The following is a 23,179-nucleotide window of genomic DNA, read 5'->3' on the forward strand; positions in this document are numbered from 1 at the left end:
AAACCTTCTCAAACCTCCAGGCAACGGCTGCCCTCTGATAATAATAGTGGCTTCACTCTCTCAGTGTGGATCACACACCAATGCCATGTGTGTGCATGTTTACTCTGGCCTAGAATATAGAGAACACTCTTGATAGAAACATACATTTACTATTATATACTATTAAGTTGGAGCCATAATGTTTCAGTGGACAAAATATGAAAAAAAAAACATCCAATACAAATATTTTTATGGTTAATTAATAAAATAATCAATTATAGTCATTAATGAGCCATCAATCACAGAATGTCCACTGCTGGCAGGGGCATAGCAATGGGGGGGGGGGGGGGGGGGGGGGGTAATGGTGGAATTGACTACCCCAGGCCCTCAGAGGGTCTGGAGTAAAAGGTTTGTTTTATAAGGTTGTTTTAAAAGGATGTGAAGGCTGATCTCAATTTCATCTCTGTGCTTCCACAAGAGAGAGGTTCGGGTGTGTGTAAGCATTGGAAGTAGGGAGAAGCAGTTAGCCAAGCTCCGTCAAAATTAAGAAATACACCTTCCAACAAATCCCAAACTGTCCTATTTATTACTTGGTTTATTTATTTGGTCCCAGGCAGTTTGACAGGCTCATATCATTCAGATTCCCTTCTCAGCACTTCCTGATTTACAGATTTTAGTGACCAGTTGTTGGTTGTGTCAACATGACTTCCATGCTCATAGGCTATGTCACCAATTAGCATTTAAAGTTGTGTCGAGATATTTTCAATAATTGTTACAATAATTATCTTCAAATTAAGTTGACTATAGCTTGCTAAAACCAATAGACATGCCAACAGATAAGTCAAGCCATTTCACCTTGATTTAAACATTATGTTCAGTGAATTCTGAGTTACCTCCCCCCAAATAATCAAACAATTTAAAACTTAAGTGGTTTCTTTTAATTAACATTTTCTTGCTGCGTACACAACTCCCAAGTGCTCATAAAACTGAGGACAAAACATCTAAATACGTCTCTATTGTCTTTTGTACATATGGCATGAGGATCAATCATTTTAACATTCACAAATGCACAAATATTAATTACATAAAGATATTCGTATACAGTACCTCATGGCATGAGGATCAATAAAAAGCTAAGTTTTCATAATGCTATATTCTGAAATGTTCAAATATTCTTATATACAATTCGTACATATCCAGCAATAGAAATGTGTGTAAAAAAAGAAAAAAATCAAGTGCAAAATATCTTTCACGTCATCATATATCTATATAGCCGTAATACCTGTGTGCCATACTCCCCGACCCAACGGGCGTGGCAATGTCCGTCCAGTGTTTGTGTTCTGGCGTAGAGCCTACGTGAATATTTTCAATGCTGTATCATTCTAGAAAGAAAACAGTTATTAACATTCTCTAGAGTCCAGTAGCATTCCCAAAGAATGTTTCAACAGACGTTTACCCCCCCCCCCCCCCCCCCAGTTGACAGTTGAAATCAAAATCACATGCTTTCACGATGTAGTGGGGCTCCAAGCAAAGTCTGGGAACAGTCACTTAGCATTCCATATCCTGTCAAGGGGACGGAGTGGGAAAAAATCAAATCCACAAGTAACACCATCCAGGGTCTAATGCGGCCACTCATCAGATTATAGATACAGTATGTTGTCCATTTTCCTGGCCAGACACATGGCCTCTCTGGATAGAAGCCAAGCCTTTAATTTAGTCCTGGTCATGAGACGACTGCAGAAGCCTGATGGATCATGATGACGGAAATCTTTATACCGTGGTCGATCGCCATCACAGCTCGCCCTGATACACACCACACCCAGTAGTACCACGGCAGAAGTCGAATTTTCAGCCCCGTATAAAAGTGCTCCTCGCACCCTTTTCCCCACAGAGCGCATACTCTGTCGGACCCCCGATCCACTGACTGTCCTTTCCGGGTCCAGTACCAGGCAGCACTGTGTGGGTAGGCGGACGTTCATGCCCGGCGACTACTACGGGTCTGGTTCATTACGTTTCCATTTTGGTTTCATTGGTGGAACATCAACGACAAGTCCTTCCAGCGTTTCTTATTATTCTGGAAGAGACCACAGAGTCACAGCCGGAGCCATGTGGGAAGTCCCAGCGTGGTGAAGGGGATCAACCAGACCCACCACGTCCTGCCGCGGTGCAGGTGTGACGCGGAGCTGTGCGCCGCCTGACTCCTGGCGAACACGGCGTTGGTGTGATTGGTGGGAACCTCCACGTTACAAATCATGCCCTCACAGCAGGACACGCACTCCTGAAGGGAGGGAGGGGTGGGGAGCAGGGAGGAGGAGACGAGGAGAGAGGTTATTATTATTATTATTAATAACAACAACAACAACAATACTACTACTACTACTACTACTAATAATAATAATAATAATAATAATAATAATAATAATAATAATAATAATAATAATAATAATAATATTAGTAGTAATACATTTTATTTACATAGCACTCATTTAAACACAGTTAGGGATTTAAAAAATGCTAATAAGAATGAGAAATAAATAAAATACAGGATAAAAACAAAACAAAAAAAGAATAATAAAAACAGAATCACAAACTCAGCGACTTAATTCATTGGGCGCCATTCACGAGAAAAGTCGGGTTAACTCGCCATCGCTTGAGCGCCAATCACGAGAAACGTCGGGTTTTAATAGTTATTTACCTTTTATTCACTATATCCATTCATTTTTCATCCATCCAGCCTGATGTTATCATTGGGAATGGGTCTGAGCTCGCAAAAGGCCAATACCGCCGCCTAACGCCTTCCGGCCGGTATTGCACGTCGTTGGAATCCCTCCCCCTTGGGCTGTACGCTGATCTAAGAAGTCCGGTCCAGGTTTTCATTCTCGGGCATGCAGTATCGTTATAACACATGGACTGGGGGCGTGTATCGCTTCCGCAACGGAATTCAGTTTCTGGGTTCCTCTGATTGGCCGCGACCCCCACGTGACCCGCCCCCCTATCCACCGCTCTGCCGCTGTCGCGCGCGGCAGAGCGAGCGGCCGCGGACTCGCTCGCTTCCTCAATTTATACGCATGGAAGTATTGACTGAATGAATGAATGAATGAAAACTTTATTTAACAGATTGCAGAATGGGTACAATACAGTACGGCTCAATACACACAATTGTTAAGGGGATGCAGACCTGAGAAAGACGTTTGTCTTGTTTACATCAGGGTCCCCCATTTTCAATTCATATAGAACGACGCAATATTTTATTTGTTTAACCAATTACATAATCCAACATATGTGTAAAGGCACAACATATTCCAGTTAACAGTATCTTTTTTTAATGATTTGTTACGGCGCAATCAATACTTCCATGCATTCGGGACCTCCATGTTTGGGGGTATTCATCAGACAAATCGGATGCGGGGATTCGGCTCCCATCAGGCGGGCAAGAACTGCGGGTTTTCAGCCTCTCCCCTCTCTCCTGGAGCTTAAGGGGGAGCTTAGTATTCCTGCCGCGGAGGAGGTGGCTACAACATCAACACACAGTGACTACATGCAGTCACTGTGTGTTGTTTTATTTGTTTGTCATGACAAACCAATTACATAATCCAACATATGTGTAAAGGCACAATATATTCCAGTTAACGGTATATTTTTTTAATGATTTGTTACGGCGTAGTCGTTCTATATGAATTGAAAATGGGGGACCCTGATGTAAACAAGACAAACATCTTTCTCAGGTCTGCATCCCCTTAACAATTGTGTGTATTGAGCCGTACTGTATTGTACCCATTCTGCAATCTGTTAAATAAAGTTTTCCGATAATCTAGCGTTTATTTCATAACGATTCATAAAACAAGCGACAAATGGCACGATTTCTAAGGAAATGCATTGAAGCGCGGTTTGCTTGAGTTTCTTGAGATTAGACAGAATCGCTCTGGAACTATACTCATATTCACCACGGTATAAAACGGAAATGTATGTATGAAAAAATTATCTGTTTTTTGCATGTTGACTGGAAGAAACTCACTGACAATCGACGTGTTTATTAGATCCATAGCTATAATATTTAATATAGTTTTAGCACTCGCAAACACGGCATTCTCCCCATTGCGCTACAGCAATGGCGTTCTAACCAGAAGGTAAACAGCGACCCCTTGGCGTCCATTGAGTTAATGAATGAGAGTTAGATGTTTGGGCGAGTCTCACCGTGTGACCGGTGTCCCTGTGACGCCTGCAGCCCGAGGTGTGGCAGTCTTCACGAGCAGCACATCTCTTCGTGACGAACTTGGTTTTACCGTGACTGGTGACATGGTGGATCGTCATGCAGAACTGAGTATCTGCAGAAGCAATAGAAAAATTATGATGATCACTAATGATGACCAAAATGTTACATTGATGTCCAACCCATTTGAATGTGACATGGAGTGAATCTGGTTCTGACAATGTGTACGACACACTTGCGAGGGACGACACACTTACTCTGTGGACACCACTTGTCCTCCGCCCAGCGGTTGCAGTTGTAGTTGTCCTGTGCTCGCTCGCAGGTGAAGCATTTAAAGCTTTTGGGAAATGGAGTGGCTGTAAAGACCAAACAATGATAGAAATATATAATATAATATCAATATCAATCTCTCACTCATATAACAACTGACCAATCACAAAACGGCACGCCAATTGCATATGGGTGGTCCTTGACTTCTGTGTCTGTTTTTCAAGATGGCGGCTCACTAGGCGGCTGGGTGGCGCAGCAGACATTGCGCTCGTCACCAACGCAAGAGACACCGGTCTCGAATCCGGCTGTCGGCGTTGCCTCCGGCTTGGGCCGGCCGTCATACTGACTCAATTGGCAGAGTCAGCGGGAGGGGAGTCGATGGGTGGTTGTCTGGTCGTTGTAAACAGCGACTCCTACAGGTCAGTCAGGGCGCCTGCACAGCAAAGACAGGAAATGGCGGGGGCAGTGTGAGCCTCCCACACGTTACACCTCGCCAATGAGAGTCCGCGCTGGCAGGTGAAAAGATGTGACTGGCTGCCTCCACATGTATCGGAGGGGACATGTGATGCAAGGCTTCTATCCTCCCTACGACCGGCCAGTGGGGGGCACATGCGAGCAACTATCAAGACAGGGGAGGGAGAATTGGCACGAGAGGAAATTGGGATGGGAAAAAAAACCACAGAAAAAGTAGGTAAAAAAATTTAAAAATGGCGGCTCACTCGTAAACCTCCTAAACTAAACTAAAATATGTTTCTGATAAAAATATTAGGTGAGAAATAGGATAAGCAATTACTGGATCTTTCATTCATATTTTATCTGCAATGCCTAGTTTGACAGTTTGATCTGGATTCCGTGAGCCAGACGCCTCGGGGTGTGTATTTCCCTCAGACTAGACGCTTTCGCAGTGGTTCTCAAACTTTTTACACCAAGTACCACCTGAGAACGTAGCTGGCTCTCCAAGTACCACCATATGACCGGCGTTAAAATACATATTCAGCTATGCACAGTTCACGCAGGAGGCAAATGTATTCCTAATACCATTATTTATTGTTAACTTTTGTCAGACACAGCCACAATGTACAAAGGGATAGCACTAGAACTAGCAAACGCTTCCACACAACTCATACAATGCAAGGGGCATTGAGAACATAATAACCAGTGTTGGGACTAACGCGTTACAAAGTAACGCGTTACAGAAACGAAGTTACTTTTTGCCGCAACTAGTACTCTAACGCATTACTTTTGAAATTCAGTAACGCTACTTACGTTACTGAATGGTTTGTTAGTTCGTTACTGCGTTCTTTTTATGTAGATTCATAGCGAGCGTCCTTATTTCGCCTGCGTTTGTTTTGTTTACTGTAGACTGAAAGGCGCTATATAAAACGAAGTATTATTATTATTATTATTTCTTTCCGTAGCCTCATTCTGGTTTCGCACTTCTGATTGGCCACTGACGTTCTGAAAGAAATAGGCGCTCTCTACAGTAAACAACAAGAGGACGCTCGCTATGAATCTACATAATAAGAACGCAGTAATAATAACGAACTAACAAACCATTTAGCAACTACTTGGAGAGATAATTAATATACAACATGGAAACGAGATAAAGAACATGTTTGAAGGGCTGCTGGAGTCAACTGGACTAACGTTACATCTCGACCACCGCAGACTGGTGACGGTGAGTGCAATGTGTTCACTGAAACTCAAGATCAACGGATTTTGACTGTACGAAATCTGCCAGGGAATCTCATAATACTAATCAAACAATATAAATATAGTCCTTTCATGCACAATTGATATCCTAACTATTCTAACGTTGCAATGCTTTGATAACAACGCTGCAAGATGGTTATGAATGAATTAATGAATGGATGAATGAATGAATGAATGAAAACTTTATTTAACAGATTGCAGAATGGGTACAATACAGTACGGCTCAATACATACAATTGTTAAGGGGATGCAGACCTGAGAAAGACGTTTGTCTTGTTTCCATCAGGGTCCCCCATTTTCAATTCATATAGACATTTATGACATACACAACATACATGACATTTATGGCATAGGGACATATAGGTATTTAGTACTGATACATTTGTGACATAGGCGGTATTCAAATATACAGTACTGTTACCCCTAGATCCTGACAGAGTATATACATATGATGGGGAGGGGACTGTACATTAGGAGGGGGTGGGTGGGTGGGAGAGAAATATACATACAGCGGGGAGGGAATATATAATGAAACGCTCTAGACCACATTGCTTAGCAGAGTTCGGTGATGTGAATGGAAACTGTCAAGTTGATCAACCGATTTTGAGTATATGGGGCATGGGACTTGAGCAATTTTTTTTTTTATTTTTTTTTAAATAACTAAATAGTTACTTTTCACAGTAACTCATTACTTTTGGGTGTAAGTAACTAGTACAGTAACGAAGTTACTTTGAAATGAAGTAACTAGTAAAGTAACTGAGTTACTATTTTTCAGTAACTAGCACAACACTGATAATAACTAACATTCTCACATAGCAAGTGAGAAAATTAAGAACAACTGTATTTCAGCAAATGTACTTAATTCTCTCTCTCTCTCTCTCTCTCTCTCTCTCTCTCTCTCTCTCACACAGCAAGCAATTGTCCGTCATTCTCTCTCACACTCTCTCTCACACACACACACACACACACACACACACACACACACACACACACACACACACACACACACACACACACACACACACACACACACACACACAATAATTTGGTTACAAAAACTTAATTTCCTGCATTCTGGTGCAGGAATTTTTGAATTTTTACCCTTTAAATGCCAGTGTTTGTGATGGGCATCACAAATTATTGTAAAAAAGAAAAGAAAACACATATTCAATACATTTTTGAATGTTTACCCTTTAAATGCCAGTTTGTGTGATGGCATCACAAATTATTGTTAAAAAAACACACACAAAAAGTAAAATATTTACAATATATCAAATGCAAAGTACATTTTTCTGGGGGGGATTATTACAGGCTAGGCATGTGTCAATGATTAGCAGCAACACATATTTTGATGGATTTTTTGTAATGTCAGATTTAACACCAACTCTTTTCAGAAAAGTGGGAGTATTTCATTTTTTATCTGACATTACAAGAAATCTAAAAATAAATGGTTATGATCAGGGCTGAAGTTGAATTAAAGATTTATGACTGTTTAGACTGCATTACTCTCTGTCACAGTGATCTCCTGGTTGTTCCCCACTTAGATTATCTAACTATCGCGCTGCCGCAACCAGAAACACTGGCCTGGCCTGGCTGCCTGTAGCTGTTCCGCAACCGTTCCTACTTCCGGGGTAGGCCTGATTGGCCCCGACAGGCACGTGACCCGCCGCGGCCACGCCCCGCGGCAGCCCCAGGAGCAAGCGCGCTACTGCTGGAGTTCGCTTCGCCTTTCACATCGCTGCCGTTGGCAAAAGCAGACAAATGAATGACTAACTAATAACGTTAGTAAGCACTGCTTATATGCTTATTATGTCTGCGGGGTACAGTAAACGTTTCTCCCGGTACATTCTGAAGAGCACACCGCTGTATGTTGGAGAACCAGCGGTCTTCCTCACTCGAGTGAGACTAAAGCCGTGCACAGCTCAGCCCTGTGAGACGCTTATGTCTGCGGGGTACAGTAAACGTTTCTCCCGGTACATTCTGAAGAGCACACCGCTGTATGTTGGAGAACCAGCGGTCTTCCTCACTCGAGTGAGACTAAAGCCGTGCACTGCACAGTCTCTAACAGTAAGAAGCATTTTGGATAAAAGTATTCTGTACTTCTGTATGACAACAATGTATGCCTTTCAAATGTTAAATGATTAAATGATACACAGCGAAATCTATGCTCTCGCCTCTCATCCTGCTTTCGCCAACGGCAGCGATGTGAAAGGCGAAGCGAACTCCAGCAGTAGCGTGCTTGCTCCTGGGCGGGTCACGTGCCTGTCGGGGCCAATCAGGCCTACCCCGGAAGTAGGAACGGTTGCGGAACAGCTACAGGCGGCCTGGCTGCTTCTAAGTTCAGTGGCCTGACTGCAAATTTTTCTTTTTTTCTTTTTTTGCTTTTTTGGAAATGTTTTCAAGTACCACCAGCAGTACCACTAAGTACCACTAGTGGTACGCGTACCACAGTTTGAGAACCACTGCTTTAGAGGATCCAATTGCCACCAATGAAATGTTTCAAATAGTGCTGTCAGGCGATTAAAAAAATGTATCTAATTAATTACAGGATTTGTAATTAATCAATCTAATTAATCGCATTTTAATCGCATAACCATTTTAGGCTTGCTATTCTATATTCTATAATCATATTTCAAATAGCATGTGTCCGGATGGCAGAATTCAGTACTGTATCTACAAAACCTTCTGTTTAATCATCTTCCATTTATTCATTTGCTTAGATTTTTCAGGTCTGGTAAATTTTAGCATGGTGTTATTCACAGTCAAAGATAAAAAATATATATATATATATAATTGAATTGATCTCATTTGGTTCATTACAATTTACTCAAGCCTAGTAACAGACACAGTATTTCTGACACTGGGAATACATTATCTGAGATCCATAGATGTCCCTAGAATCAGATACCAAGAACATGCAAATGGGCCATTTAAAAAAAAGTCTGTAAATGTTTATTCTACGTTCTTATGGAATGAATGAGATAAAAAAAAGAAAAAAGAAAATTTGCTGTGTAATTAATTAATCTAATTAACGCGATAAACTGACAGCCCTAGTTTCAAAGCATTGCAGCAGTGATTTCTAATCGATTGTTTTTTGTGTTCGATGAAAGTCAGTCGTACCTTCTACCGGCGGTCTGATGTTGTAGAAGTTGATGCGATCGGCCTTCACCATGTCACACAGGGCCACCAGGGTCAGCAGATGGAGAGCGCCGGTGATGCGCAGGGCCATAGAGAACGTCATCTTCAAACGCTCTCTCCTTGTCTCAAACGTGAACCTGAAACACAACAACGACATTATTAGTCTCATACGCAAATAATGCAAATAATAACCATTTCCAGTGTCGTTTTTGTTTTTGGAATGTTCTCTTGGAATTCTAAAACTCCACAGCGTTCAATAGAACCTCTCAAATGTTGTCGTTGGGAGGGAAAAGAAGCTCCGTCTCCGTCTTCCCGCCACTTACCGTGAAAATGAATGGTTTTCCTTTCCTGTTAAACAGTAGTTTTGTCCTCTACAGTACAGGTGGGGTGAGAGGGGAAAGAGATGTTTTACAGAAGGGGGGAAAAAAGTCAAAGAAATACTTCAGGTCAGGCAAACGCTGATGCAGCTTCAAGGCCAACACTCAAGAGAAGCTACGCTCCCCAAGCCATCCAGATTCCAAATGCGTTGCGCACAACGTTTAGAGGCTTATTTGCACAACCCTTAGATTCTATCTATCATTCCGCCCTCAGATTTATTACTGGTGATTAGGGGTGGGAGAAAAATCGATACGTAGTAGTATCGCGATATTTTGCGTGGCGATACTTTTTTTTTTTTTTTTTTACAAGGAAGTTGCATTGTTCATTTCAATACCTGTAATAGTACAGTAGTCCACACACACACATGTGCATTCAGTTAAGTTGGAATATGACTGTAATACAAACAGTTCAGTTTGTCAGGTACATGCAACACAGATTACAGTGTTTACATCTGCTTGAGAAAATACCATGTTCTGCAATAAAAATGATTGAAGTGAGATGAACAGACTGAACTTTATTTTATTAGATAAAACATGTTGACAAAGTTGTACTTTGCAGTTGAAAAAAGGTAATAAATTAAATTTGATAAAAAAAAATGTGTGTGTGTGTGTGCAATACTCAGCGTATCACGATATATTTAGTATCGCGATACTATCGTATCGTGACGCAAGTATCGCGATAGTATCGTATCGTGAGGTCTCTGGCGATTCCCACCCCTACTGGTGAGTTAGGGTACTCGTCATCGCGTCCTGTATGATAAGGTTGGTTGGTCTTCTCTGGCAGAGAGGGCATAACAAACGCTGCTATACGTTTATCTATAAAGCCCTTATTGGAAAACTACCATCTTAGTTGTGATAACTATGCCGGTTTGGAACTGGACCGGTCTAACTCGTTCAAATGACTTGTGCTCATGTCCCCCCCGAGCATGTTTCTGAGTTTGGAAAGTAATTTTAGCTCTTCTAAACTCATGGAACGAACACACCCTAAAGATCGATACTCTCATAACCGATGGACAGTTTAAAACAATGATCACAAACCACTCTGTTTTTAACTTTATATTTTATCTTTATAATTGAGTTTGATATTTTATCCTTACTTTTATTTAAGGAGATTTTCTTTTCTTTCTTTTATTGTTTTATTTGTTTTAGGGGGGAAGCATATCACTGCAATATACATGATTGAAACTTGATTACCGGGTATATGTTTTGTCAACTAGCCTATTTTTAAGGGCCACATTGTCAACACTAAAGGAAGGGATGTTGTAGTGTAATTAAGCCCCCGATACCGGTTGAGAGAGTCAACAGCTTTAAGTACCTCGGAGCCTACATATCCGAGGACTTGACATGGACCACACACATTAACAGTGTTGTGAAGAAGGCACGACAACGTCTCTACTTCCTCAGGCGCCTAAGGAAGTTCCAAGTCAGCCAGAAGATCCTTAAGAACTTCTACTCATGTACAATAGAGAGCATCTTGACCGGCAACATCACCTCCTGGTTTGGGAATAGCACTGCACAAGACCAAAGCAGACTACAAAGAGTGACACGTTCAGCCGAACGCACAATTGGAGGGGGGCTCCCCACCCTCCAGAACATTTACTACAAGCGTTGCAAGGGCAAGGCTAAGAGAATCATTAAAGACTCCAGTCACCCGAACAACTGCCTCTTTGAACTGCTGCGGTCAGGCAAGCGATACAGGAGTCTCAAGGCGAGCACAGAAAGACTCAGAAGAAGCTTCTATCCCCAGGCCATCAGGCTGCTAAACGAACAATGAATGAACACTACACAACAACAACCACCAAACGCACATAGCACACACATCCACACGCACACACTCACTTTAAACAAACACACTGTAGCACCCACTCCACACACTTATAGCACACACCCACTTTAAACAAACACACTGTAGCACCCACTCCCCACACTTTATATTTATGGATGAAGGATTGCACTACAACTCGTACACCTTACTGTAAATTGTACCTAAAATTGTACCTCATCCCATTTCTGCTTTGCACTAGATAGTACTGTACATTAGTACACTGCATAGTATTGTGTATTGTATATTATATGGTAACTCAGAACATTGTACATATGCCTATACCGAACACTGTGACCTCATTTTCTTCTTCTAAATTCATGCTATATTATGTTATTATGTTATTTGATACTATCTTGTCTAGCACAGTCTCTGGAGCGTAACAGTAAGAAGCATTTTGTATGAAAGTATTCTGTACTTCTGTATGACAACTATTAAAGAACTTGAACTTGAACTTGATACAAGAATGCACTGAAGCTGGTGATGTCAGGGAACCTGCGCTGAAAGGTTTTCTAGTTTTGCCACTTCAAAATTCCAAAGAGAAATTAATATTAGAGCACGTCATTCAAGGTGAGGAGCCTGTGTGAACCGCAGATGCCAGGGGCGATCTTTTAATAACCCATTAATTTCCCCATAGCTGCGGGAGATAGGTGCAGTCGGACTCCCTTATTTGGGTTGAAAAATTACCACACACTTGAGAGGTCTATGCCGGCGGCTATTGATACATCATAATTAGAACGCTCATTTCTCAAAATACTACCTTACATTGTGAGAGTGAACACCTGAAAGGGTTAAAGGGACACGCCAACATCATGGGAAATGCGCTTACCGTCTTCTCCAGAGTCAGACAAGAAGATATATACCAATTTCCTCTCTGTGTATTCAGAAAGCTATCCAACTACAAGCTAGCATAGCTTAGTTAGCACAAATGAATGGAAGCGGATATGGACCACTAGCCTAGATTAAAACTCCGGGAGAGGTGATTTTGGCCACCAGCTACGCTAGCTGGTCCGTATCTACTTCCATTCATTTGTGTTAAGCTAGGCTAGTTTACAGCCGGATAGCTTTCTACTGAACGCACAGAGAGGAAACTGGTGTCTATCTTCTTGTCTGACTCTGGAGAAGACAGTAAAGCCATGATTCATTTTGGCTTGTTCCTTTAAGATGAAGATTCAGGCGACGTAGTAGAACAAAGATATAATGGAGGAGGGAAGACAACCAGGAGCTACTATCTCTTTTTACCATACGTTGTTCTCATGTTACCGTACCACCAGGCCTCTGCTTCACCCAGAGACAGAGAGCTGGGGACAGGCATTGTATAGGTATCCACCCTGGTATTAAATGGCACTCCTTAGTGACCTGTTCACCTTTAACTGTTCCCACAGGGTCATCCCTCAATACTCAAGTCTTTGACCTCTAAACTTTGACCCCTTGGCCATGTCATGTTGATGCCAGGTAAGCGGGCGGTCAGGTGAGCGAGGAGGCGAAGAGAAGTAATGGAGAGATGACCGAGTGCTCAACTGAGAGCATGACTGAGCAAGCAAAGCAGCAGACTAAATAACCGCCATCAGTCAGCAGGCAATATGAAATCAGTTGTTTGTTTTCTTTTGTTTAAAAGACACTAGCAGAGATTAGACACCTCGTCCTCAACGAGTAAATGAAAAAAGAAAATTCTACATGTTATTGCATCACATTATGCAATATATATATAATTGGCTAAGTATCATGAATCAAATGTGAGCTTTTTACATTGTATTGCACAGAAATGCCCAGAGAGGGCCTGGATACTTAAAAAAAATAATAATAATATTTTAGCATTTTTACAGCTTTTATTTGATTTGATTTGAAATCTTTATTTCGAACATGTAAATGAATACAAACAAAATAAATAACTAAACAAAATCAAAACAACTCAAACAAAATAAATAACTAAACAAAAGCAAAACATAACTCAATTTACATGTTCGAAAAGGAGTAGGAAGAAGTATACACTTATTTAACCCTACCCCTTTTCCACTACTCAAATGAGTGTACTAATTTAAAACATCTAAAAAAACTATATATATATATATATATATATATATATATATATATGCAAAACAAAAAAAACTAAAACTATATATGTAAAACATGAAAGAAATAAAATAAAATGTAAACACCCGTGAATATCAAGTCCCATCCTCATCCCTGTACCTCGTGAACCCATTTCCTTATACATCAGTTTGAATTGTCTCATGTTTGGACATTGCTTTAGCACCACATTCAGACTGTTCCACAGTTTCACTCCACATATTGAGATGCAGTGTCTTCTCATGGTAGTGCGTACATTTAGCACTTTTAAATTGAGTTCTCCCCTCAGATTATAACCCCCCTCCCTATCAAAGAACAGTTCTTGAATGTTTCCTGGAAGTACATGACCTTTTGCTTTATACATTAATTGTGCCATTTTTTTTATTCCACAAGATCATTTAACTTTAATGTTTTTGACTTTAAAAATAATATGTTATTGGTCATACAAGACTGACAGAGGAGAGGGAGAACGGGAGAAGAGGTGGGGAGGACATGCGACAAATCAGCCCGGGAGCGGGAGGCGAACCCGGGACGGCCGCGTGGGTCTGCGAGGCACTGTGCGGTGCGCCACTGGGGCGCCCCCTGATGCTAATACTTTAACACAAAGTTACAAGATGCATGACTAACAGTACAACCACAGGAACGGGTAACGATAATCCAGATGAAGCCGAGTTTAAACCCAACCTGTCAGGCTTGGATAAAGACACAGAAAGTCTTTCACAGCCCAAAGTGTCTGCAGAGACCTTCAGTTCCAGACAGGAGTTGGCTGATTCAAATACCCTACCGTTTCAGTAAATCAACAAGGCGGAATGAGATGATTTATGGCAATGCAATTGACAACGCTGCCCTGTTGAGGTAAACACGGACAGATAACGACAAGACATTTGATATAGCGCCGCGCTGTGCCTAGAGACGTCTGACGATGACATGCTGCTGGAAGACTTCAATGACGTACGGCCAGCAATTACTCTGTCACTTAGAAGGGCATGTGATGCACTACTGAATAACAAAAACAACATAAATGGCGTCTAAATAGCAGGGATGAACCCATACTAGTATCAGATATGGAGACAATACCAGGCTAAAAGAGGGTGTAGGTATCGGAGGATTTTCCCAGGACTAACATCCGATATCAAGAAGGGAGTCAAAAAAAGGCAACTACATTTTATGTATTTTTGACGTTAGATTTCTCTAGTGGGGTGGATTAGATCTGAATCATACAAAGATCCCAAACTAATGGTCTAAGGTCTATACTAAACTGTAAGAGTAATATAACAGATCTGTGCCCATATTCAGAGTTCAGGATTCAGAATAATTCTCATATCAGTGTATCCCCTAATGAAATCGTTCTATAGACTATTATGCATTTTGTCATTTTTCAACATGTGTGTTTAGTGATGGACAACTAGGGTTGCAATAACACTGGACACTGGCCTTGACTACCTGGGCTGGCTTGAAGACAATAAATAGGTAAGAGAGAAGGGAGAGGTTAGACAGAAAAGGTGGATATTTGGCTAGCGAGGGGGTTTAAACATAATTTTTTTTTTAAACCGATACCGATATTTTCCGATATCACATTTTAATGCCAATATCGGCCGATAATATCGGTAGGCCGATAATATCGGACATCCCTAATTAAGAGTAATTCATAACCAACAGCTATCTTACTGTAAGACATCAACAACCATTTATCTTTTTCTCTCTCTTTTTTCCTCTAGAAAGTAAAGCATGTCCAAATGTGTCCGGGAAAAGACTGTGAAGGAGAGGAAGAGGCCGTTCCCGCGGTAGCGGCGACTGATTCAAAGGAACAGGAAGTTATTGATTCCTGAACAGCAGCAACTCGCCGTAAGGAAAGAATGTCTGGAGAAGGAGAGGGCTGAAGTGGACAATCAGAGGAAGAAGAACCAACCGTCCGTACATCAGTGTGGCTCCACAGGGACGCCGCCTCCTTGTGTGCTGGTGGAAGGAAGACACGGCAGAAACAGCCCTTCCGCAAAAACCCAACCAAGAGGCTGATGAAGAATGAATGAATGAATGAATGAAAACTTTATTTAACAGATTTCAGAATGGGTACAATACAGTACGGCTCAATACATACAATTGTTAAGGGGATGCAGACCTGAGAAAGACGTTTGTCTTGTTTCCATCAGGGTCCCCCATTTTCAATTCATATAAAAGCACAGCAAGCTGACCTGTCTGAACTAGTGCCATCAGGCGATTAAAAAAAATAATCTAATTAATTACAGGATTTGTAATTAATTAATCTAATTAATCGCATTTTAATCGCATAACCATTTTATGCCTGATATTCTATATTCTATAATCATATTTCAAATTGCATGTGTCCGGATGGCAGAATGCAGTACTGTATCTACAAAACCTTCTGTTTAATCATCTTCCATTATTCATTTGCTTAGATATTTCAGGTCTGGTAAATTTTAGCATGGTGTTATTCACAGTCAAAGATAAAAAAAAAAATGTATTGATATTCTCATTTGGTTCATTACAATTTACTCAAGCCTAGTAACAGACACAGTATTTCTGACACTGGGAATACATTCCCTGAGATCCATAGATGTCCATAAAATCAGATACCAAGAACGTGCAAATGGACCATATTAAAAAAAAGTCTGTAAATGTGTATTCTACGTTCTTATGGAATGAATGAGATTAAAAAATATTTAAATAATAATAAAACAAATTTGTATCTTTTTTTTTTAAATAAATGTTTAGTTCATTTTCATATCATATGATTCAGATCATTTATAATTAATTAATCTAATTAACGCGATAAACTGACAGCCCTAGTCTGAACCTCTACTGGCCAGAGAGCGTCTGGAGGTGCCGGACCCAGCGTGGTGACTGTGGGCCTCGCTAACTCCACCCACCACCCACTGTTAAGTTCCAAAGAGGGAACCGTGGCTTCAATCAGCCATCATCACGTGAACAGTACACAAAAACAAACATTACTATCTTATCTTTTCCTGTTTAATAACGTATCTACCTTAAATCAAAATCAAAATATATTTAATCAAATCTATTGGACTATACAGAGTAATAACAGTGCTATTCTATCGCTGCCTCTGCTACTGTTTTGCACACACTACACCCACGCTGTGTTTGTTAAAGGAGCCAGAGCTGCTGCTACTTTGCACCCACCACACCCACACCATGTATGCTATTTTTCTTTTTTTATCATTGCTATGCTGCTAATCTTTTTATATTTTAAATCGTTACACAAATTGAATTGCTTATTTTTTGTACTACTTTTTGGTGGTGGGTCTACCCATTTGTTTTGTATTGGTATGTATTGGTACGTATTGGTAATTGGATGGTAAATGGACTGCATTTATATAGTGCTTTTATCCAAAACGCTTTACAATTTGTTCCTCACATTCACTCACACGTTCACACACCGATGGCAGAGGCAACCATGCAAGGTGCCAGCCTGCACATCAGGAGCAATTAGGGGTTAAGTGTCTTGCTCAAGGACACTTTGACACGCTGCTGGGAGGAGCGGGAATCGAACAGGGATTACCAGACAACCACTCTACCTCCTGAGTCTGTGACACTGTCGTACAGGTGAACTTATTTCTGGGGATAAATACACAAAAGGCAATACTAACATGTTTTTGTTATCCACATTTGATGAAAATTCAGAATTGCACTCATTAAATAATGCAGTGCACTCCTCCTATAGATCATCTCCAGCATCCCATTTCATGGGAATTCAGTAGAATTACAACCCTCTGCCTGCACAGTGCATTCTCCCATCACATGTACAGAGCGATCTTCTATCATATGTGCAGAGCATCCGTCCATCAGATGTGCAGAGCATTATCAGCATCTTGTACTCTAATGCAGTGCTATATCTATTATCCAGGCAGGACGTTTTGGGACCATGAGCAGGAAATGTGAAAGGCTTTACAGACCAGGCTAGATCCACAAAGAATGGATTGCACGGTGCTAGTTGCTTGCACCCTTACTTACAATTCATTATGAATTGAAAATGGGGGACCCTGACAATTGTGTGTATTGAGCCGTACTGTATTGTAGGGGTGGGGGAAAAAATCGATACGTAGTAGTATCGCGATACTTTGCATGGCGATACTGTATCGATACAGGGACGCCAAGTATTTTTTTTTTTTTTATATAAGGAAGTTGCATTGTTCATTTCAATACCTGTAATAGTACAGTATAGTCCACACACACACATGTGCATTCAGTTAAGTTGGAATATGACTGTAATACAAACAGTCCAGTTTGTCAGGTACATGCAACACAGATTACAGTGTTTACATCTGTCTGCTTGAGAAAATACCATGTTCTGCAATAAAAATGATTGAAGTGAGATGAACAGACTGAACTTGATTTTATTAGATAAAACATGTTGACAGTTTTACTTTGCAGTTAAAAAAAATAAATAAAAAAAAGTTGATAATAATAAAAATATCGCAATATTCGCGATTATCGTATCGCGGCTCAAGCATCGCAATAGTATCGTATCGCGAGGTCTCTGGAGATTCCCACCCCTACTGTATTGTACCCATTCTGCAATCTGTTCATTTTCATTCAATCAATCACCGATTGATTGAATGAAAATTTTATTAACAGATTGCAGAATGGATACAATACAGTACAGCTCAATACACACAATTGTTAAGGGGATGCAGACCAGAGAAAGACTTTCGTCTTGTTTACATCAGGGTCCCCCATTTTCAATTCATAATGAATTGTAAGTAAGGGTGCAACTAGCACCGTGCAATCCATTCTTTGTGGTGTCTTTATTATTGATTATTATTAGTATTCCCTCTGTTTTATTCTCTTATTATTTTATTATTCATAATTGTACCGTCTATTCTATTCTACTATTTTATTGTACTGCACTATTTTACTATGTCTACCTTTTTATTACAGGTTCGAAACTGTCAGGTATTAAACTGTGTGGGTATCAAGCAAGAAAGACTGTCAGGCTTTAAAACTGTGTAGGACCCAGGCCTAGAACTGCACCCTGAGAGAGGGAACTGCGCCCTGAGAGGAAGGTTTGCCCTGGGTGGGAGGTTCGATGGGTCAAAGTGGGTATCAAACAAGAGGGAAGACTGTCAGGTTTTTAAACGGTGTATACCAAACAGAAGGTAAAGACGACTTTGAACTGTGAAACAGTAATCCAGAACTATTTTATTGCACTGTAAAAAACTGTGATTTTATATGTCTGCACTTTATTTGCTCATTTCATGTCTATTCTATTCTACTAAAACTGAATCAAACCATAAACAAAGTGGCCTGTTGGGATGTTAGATCCTAATGTGAAAAACTGTGATTTTATATGTCTGCACTTTATGTGCTCATTTTACCCTTGCTATTATTTTACTTATTTTTACTTGTATTTCTACGCCCCACTATCCGCTGGGTGTATACTATGACCTTTATCATGTTTTGTAACAGATGACAGAAATTCAAGAAGCCTATTGGAACATGAGGTTCTGATATAATTTTGATTAATATATCTGCATTATTTTATCCCACTCTATGCTTTGCTCTTGTTACTTGTTTTACACAGATTGTATGTCTTATTTCTTACTGATGTAAAGCATTTTGCAATCCCCTGTATGAAAGGTGCTATACAAATAAAGTTTTTCAGAGGCTGTAGCGGGCTCGATTTTAAACTTGGCACAGAGATAGTGGTATTGAAACTAGAGACCTTGAGGAATCAGTAGATACCAACCACATCATGACAAGGCTAAATATTGCTCAAAAGTTGAAGCAAAAATGTTGAGTTGAAAAGGTGACAATGGCATGGCCATTTCAAAGGATCCCCCTTGACCTTTCACCTCAAGGTAATAGGTTTAGGTAATAGATATGGTAAATGTTTTATGTTTATATCTGCATGCCATGGTTAATACTGCCTGTGCAAATAACCCCTGTATTTCCTTTGTATTCCTGTTAATTCCCACGGAATGATCCCACCTTTGAATATTCCCCAAATTGTGCAATCCTGGTATCTCTTATCTCCTTTCACAAAGCTAACACCCCCGGCTAAGCAAACCAGAACACAGCCAATCATCAATCACTGTGTGGTCCCGCTACCTCGGGCCAGTGTCTATACTGAGAGCCGAACCGACGTATTCTGAGCAAATAAACATTTGACACTTTGTGACATGTGGGGGTGGGTATTTAGACTTTACGGCCTGCTCCGGGGGTCCCCAGGTTCACTGACCCTGCAGCAGAAGTATACGCTGGGACAGGCATGCACTTGTTGCTTCAAGCCATCTTTAGCTCCTACTACGACGGCCCAAAACAGACCAGGACCGACGACAGTGAAGCTCAAGGATGACGACAGTGCGCTACTACAGATGCCTCTTATTACTGTATCTTCCAGGGGTGGATATTCATGAGATGGTTCATTGAACAGCAAGCAGCCAAGCACTGCCCTTTTGGTCCGCGGCCAAATTGAGGTGAAATTTACTGTTGTGTTCAAATGGTGCAATTTTTCTGATTCAGATTATTTTTATTGTCACAGTTCAGTTCAGTTCAGTTATTTTTTATTTCGGGTTTTGGACACATAACAATGCAATTCCATAAATCTGCAAAGTTTTACCAGCTGCTATTGCAGCATTGTCCAATTGTCCAAAAAAGGGCTAGGGAGAAGCACTATGCTTGTCGGGCCCTACCCCTGAAGACTTATGTTTAGTAATTTTTTTTTACATTTATGTTTTCACAATATTTTTGTTCATCCTCTAGCGGCCCATTCCACAGCTTTTTTTAAATGTACATATTCAGAAAAACATGAGATGCTTGTTTTTCCTGACTCCTCAACCGTAGTAGATTTGTAAACAGTACACAATATATATTCTATCTATACAAACTATACAATACAAGGTGTTTTGTAGAGTCAATGTCATGGTGTTATAGAATAACGTAAACAGATAGAAGATTACAAACAATAAAACCGTTCCAACAGTTGTTTTTCCCTGGAGCGGGGAGCTTTGAGATAATGACTCACGCGTCCCGCTGCCACACCGGTGTCACAAGAGACTGTTGTTTTCACCACTTCCTCAGTCTGGCCTCACACTTCAATGACAAACAGTCATTCACATGTTCACCACCAATTTCACTTCAATTACCAGACACACACACAGAACTTGAAAAAAAAATCCTTCGTTTACAATCCTATCGGATTGCGTGTTTGAATCTAATTCAACCCCCAGTAGAACTCTGTGTCAGCGTGTTCATTACAAATATTAAGCAGGAACAGTGTTTTTATTAATGCACAGTGTGTCATGATTACACTACACAATGTAAATAAACACGAGTGATGTGGCCTGTAGGCTATAAGCCATAATGAATGTAGTCCAACCTAACTCGAGCAAATACCTAAACAACAAAACATGCTGACTGAAAAAGCCATACAGAGGGAAAACAACCCCTGTAATACAGTATCACGTAAACAAGCTTTACTTTGCTGAAATGGTTTCAAATTGCAAGTCTTACCGTTCATGGCCTCAATCCATTCACACAGTAAAAGAGAGACTTTTTGAGCTGACCTCAAACGTCAGCGAGTAGTATGATTGATCTCAGTTGCAGTATTTCCACACCAAAATAGCCCAATTTCCAAAGAAAATCTTAAAGATAGTCCCTGTAAGGTATACCCAACAACATCCAGTGTTTCAGCAGGAAGAGCCTTCTTCAACAGACTATTGAAGATGAGGACAAACCAATAAATCCCTGTTTAAAGAGCCACAGAGGCCATTCCCTCTCTCATCCAGACCCCCTACTTCCTGGTCGTGCCGCGACGCGATTGGACCAGAGGTGGGGTCAGCCATGGGAACGGTCACTATACCTAACAGAGCAATATAATTCTATGTTTACAGCGCAGTGTCAACCAGTTCCCTCCAGTGTTAGCGTTCACACAAGCATACACAGACAGACAGACAGACAGACAGACAGACAGACAGACAGACAGACAGACAGACAGACAGACAGACAGACAGACAGACAGACAGACAGACAGACAGACAGACAGACAGACAGACAGACAGACAGACAGACAGACAGACAGACAGACAGACAGACAGACAGACAGACAGACAGACAGACAGACAGACAGACAGACAGACAGACAGACAGACAGACAGACAGACAGACAGACAGACAGACAGACAGACAGACAGACAGACAGACAGACAGACAGACAGACAGACAGACAGACAGACAGACAGACAGACAGACAGACAGACAGACAGACAGACAGACAGACAGACAGACAGACAGACAGACAGACAGACAGACAGACAGACAGACAGACAGACAGACAGACAGACAGACAGACAGACAGACAGACAGACAGACAGACAGACAGACAGACAGACAGACAGACAGACAGACAGACAGACAGACAGACAGACAGACAGACAGACAGACAGACAGACAGACAGACAGACAGACAGACAGACAGACAGACAGACAGACAGACAGACAGACAGACAGACAGACAGACAGACAGACAGACAGACAGACAGACAGACAGACAGACAGACAGACAGACAGACAGACAGACAGACAGACAGACAGACAGACAGACAGACAGACAGACAGACAGACAGACAGACAGACAGACAGACAGACAGACAGACAGACAGACAGACAGACAGACAGACAGACAGACAGACAGACAGACAGACAGACAGACAGACAGACAGACAGACAGACAGACAGACAGACAGACAGACAGACAGACAGACAGACAGACAGACAGACAGACAGACAGACAGACAGACAGACAGACAGACAGACAGACAGACAGACAGACAGACAGACAGACAGACAGACAGACAGACAGACAGACAGACAGACAGACAGACAGACAGACAGACAGACAGACAGACAGACAGACAGACAGACAGACAGACAGACAGACAGACAGACAGACAGACAGACAGACAGACAGACAGACAGACAGACAGACAGACAGACAGACAGACAGACAGACAGACAGACAGACAGACAGACAGACAGACAGACAGACAGACAGACAGACAGACAGACAGACAGACAGACACACACACACACACACACACACACACACACACACACACACACACACACACACACACACACACACACACACACACACACACACACACACACACACACACACACACACACACACACACACACACACACACACACACACACACACACACACACACACACACACACGAGGAGTCTTAAGGCGGATATTACGGTGAAAAACAGATTAAATCTGCCTGGTTAAGATCATTGGTCCTTCATATCATATGACAAAAGCCATTTCCTACTGGACAAAGCCAAGGCCTGGTAGGGGGCAGGTAGGGGGCAGGCAGGGGGCAGGTAGGGGGCAGGTAGGGGGGCAGGTAGGGGCCTGGGAACATGCTACAGGTTATCTCTCCAGCTCTGTGGTGCTGAACCTTATCTACCTCTCGTACCGATTCCACTCACATGAACAGCAGGTCACGTGGGGGCAAAACCCTTTTATCAGTTCACTCGATGAAATACACCCGCAAACACTCGAAAGTCTGCCACCAAACACATTAGCAGCAGACGCCCTCGCGCACACACACA

At 41.5% G+C, this 23,179-nt stretch overlaps 1 protein-coding gene across 6 annotated transcripts in view; it reads right to left on the bottom strand.

Moving 5' to 3' along the window:
- Window positions 1-1,467: 1,467 nt before the first annotated feature.
- The window catches only part of lypd6b (LY6/PLAUR domain containing 6B), a 100,079-nt gene continuing 78,367 nt past the window's right edge, over window positions 1,468-23,179 (bottom strand). For all 6 annotated transcript variants that reach the window (XM_084315437.1, XM_084315436.1, XM_084315438.1 and 3 more), the window contains 4 exons: window positions 9,293-9,447; window positions 4,447-4,545; window positions 4,174-4,304; window positions 1,468-2,257 (listed from right to left, as the gene is read on the bottom strand). In XM_084315437.1, coding sequence (XP_084171563.1) covers window positions 2,072-2,257; window positions 4,174-4,304; window positions 4,447-4,545; window positions 9,293-9,413 — 537 coding nt within the window. In that variant the 5' untranslated portion in view covers window positions 9,414-9,447 and the 3' untranslated portion in view covers window positions 1,468-2,071. The remainder of the gene's footprint in view (window positions 2,258-4,173; window positions 4,305-4,446; window positions 4,546-9,292; window positions 9,448-23,179) is intronic.

The sequence above is a fragment of the Notolepis coatsorum genome (genome assembly GCF_963971535.1).
Source record: "Notolepis coatsorum genome assembly, chromosome: 5".
Classification (NCBI taxonomy): domain Eukaryota; kingdom Metazoa; phylum Chordata; class Actinopteri; order Aulopiformes; family Paralepididae; genus Notolepis; species Notolepis coatsorum.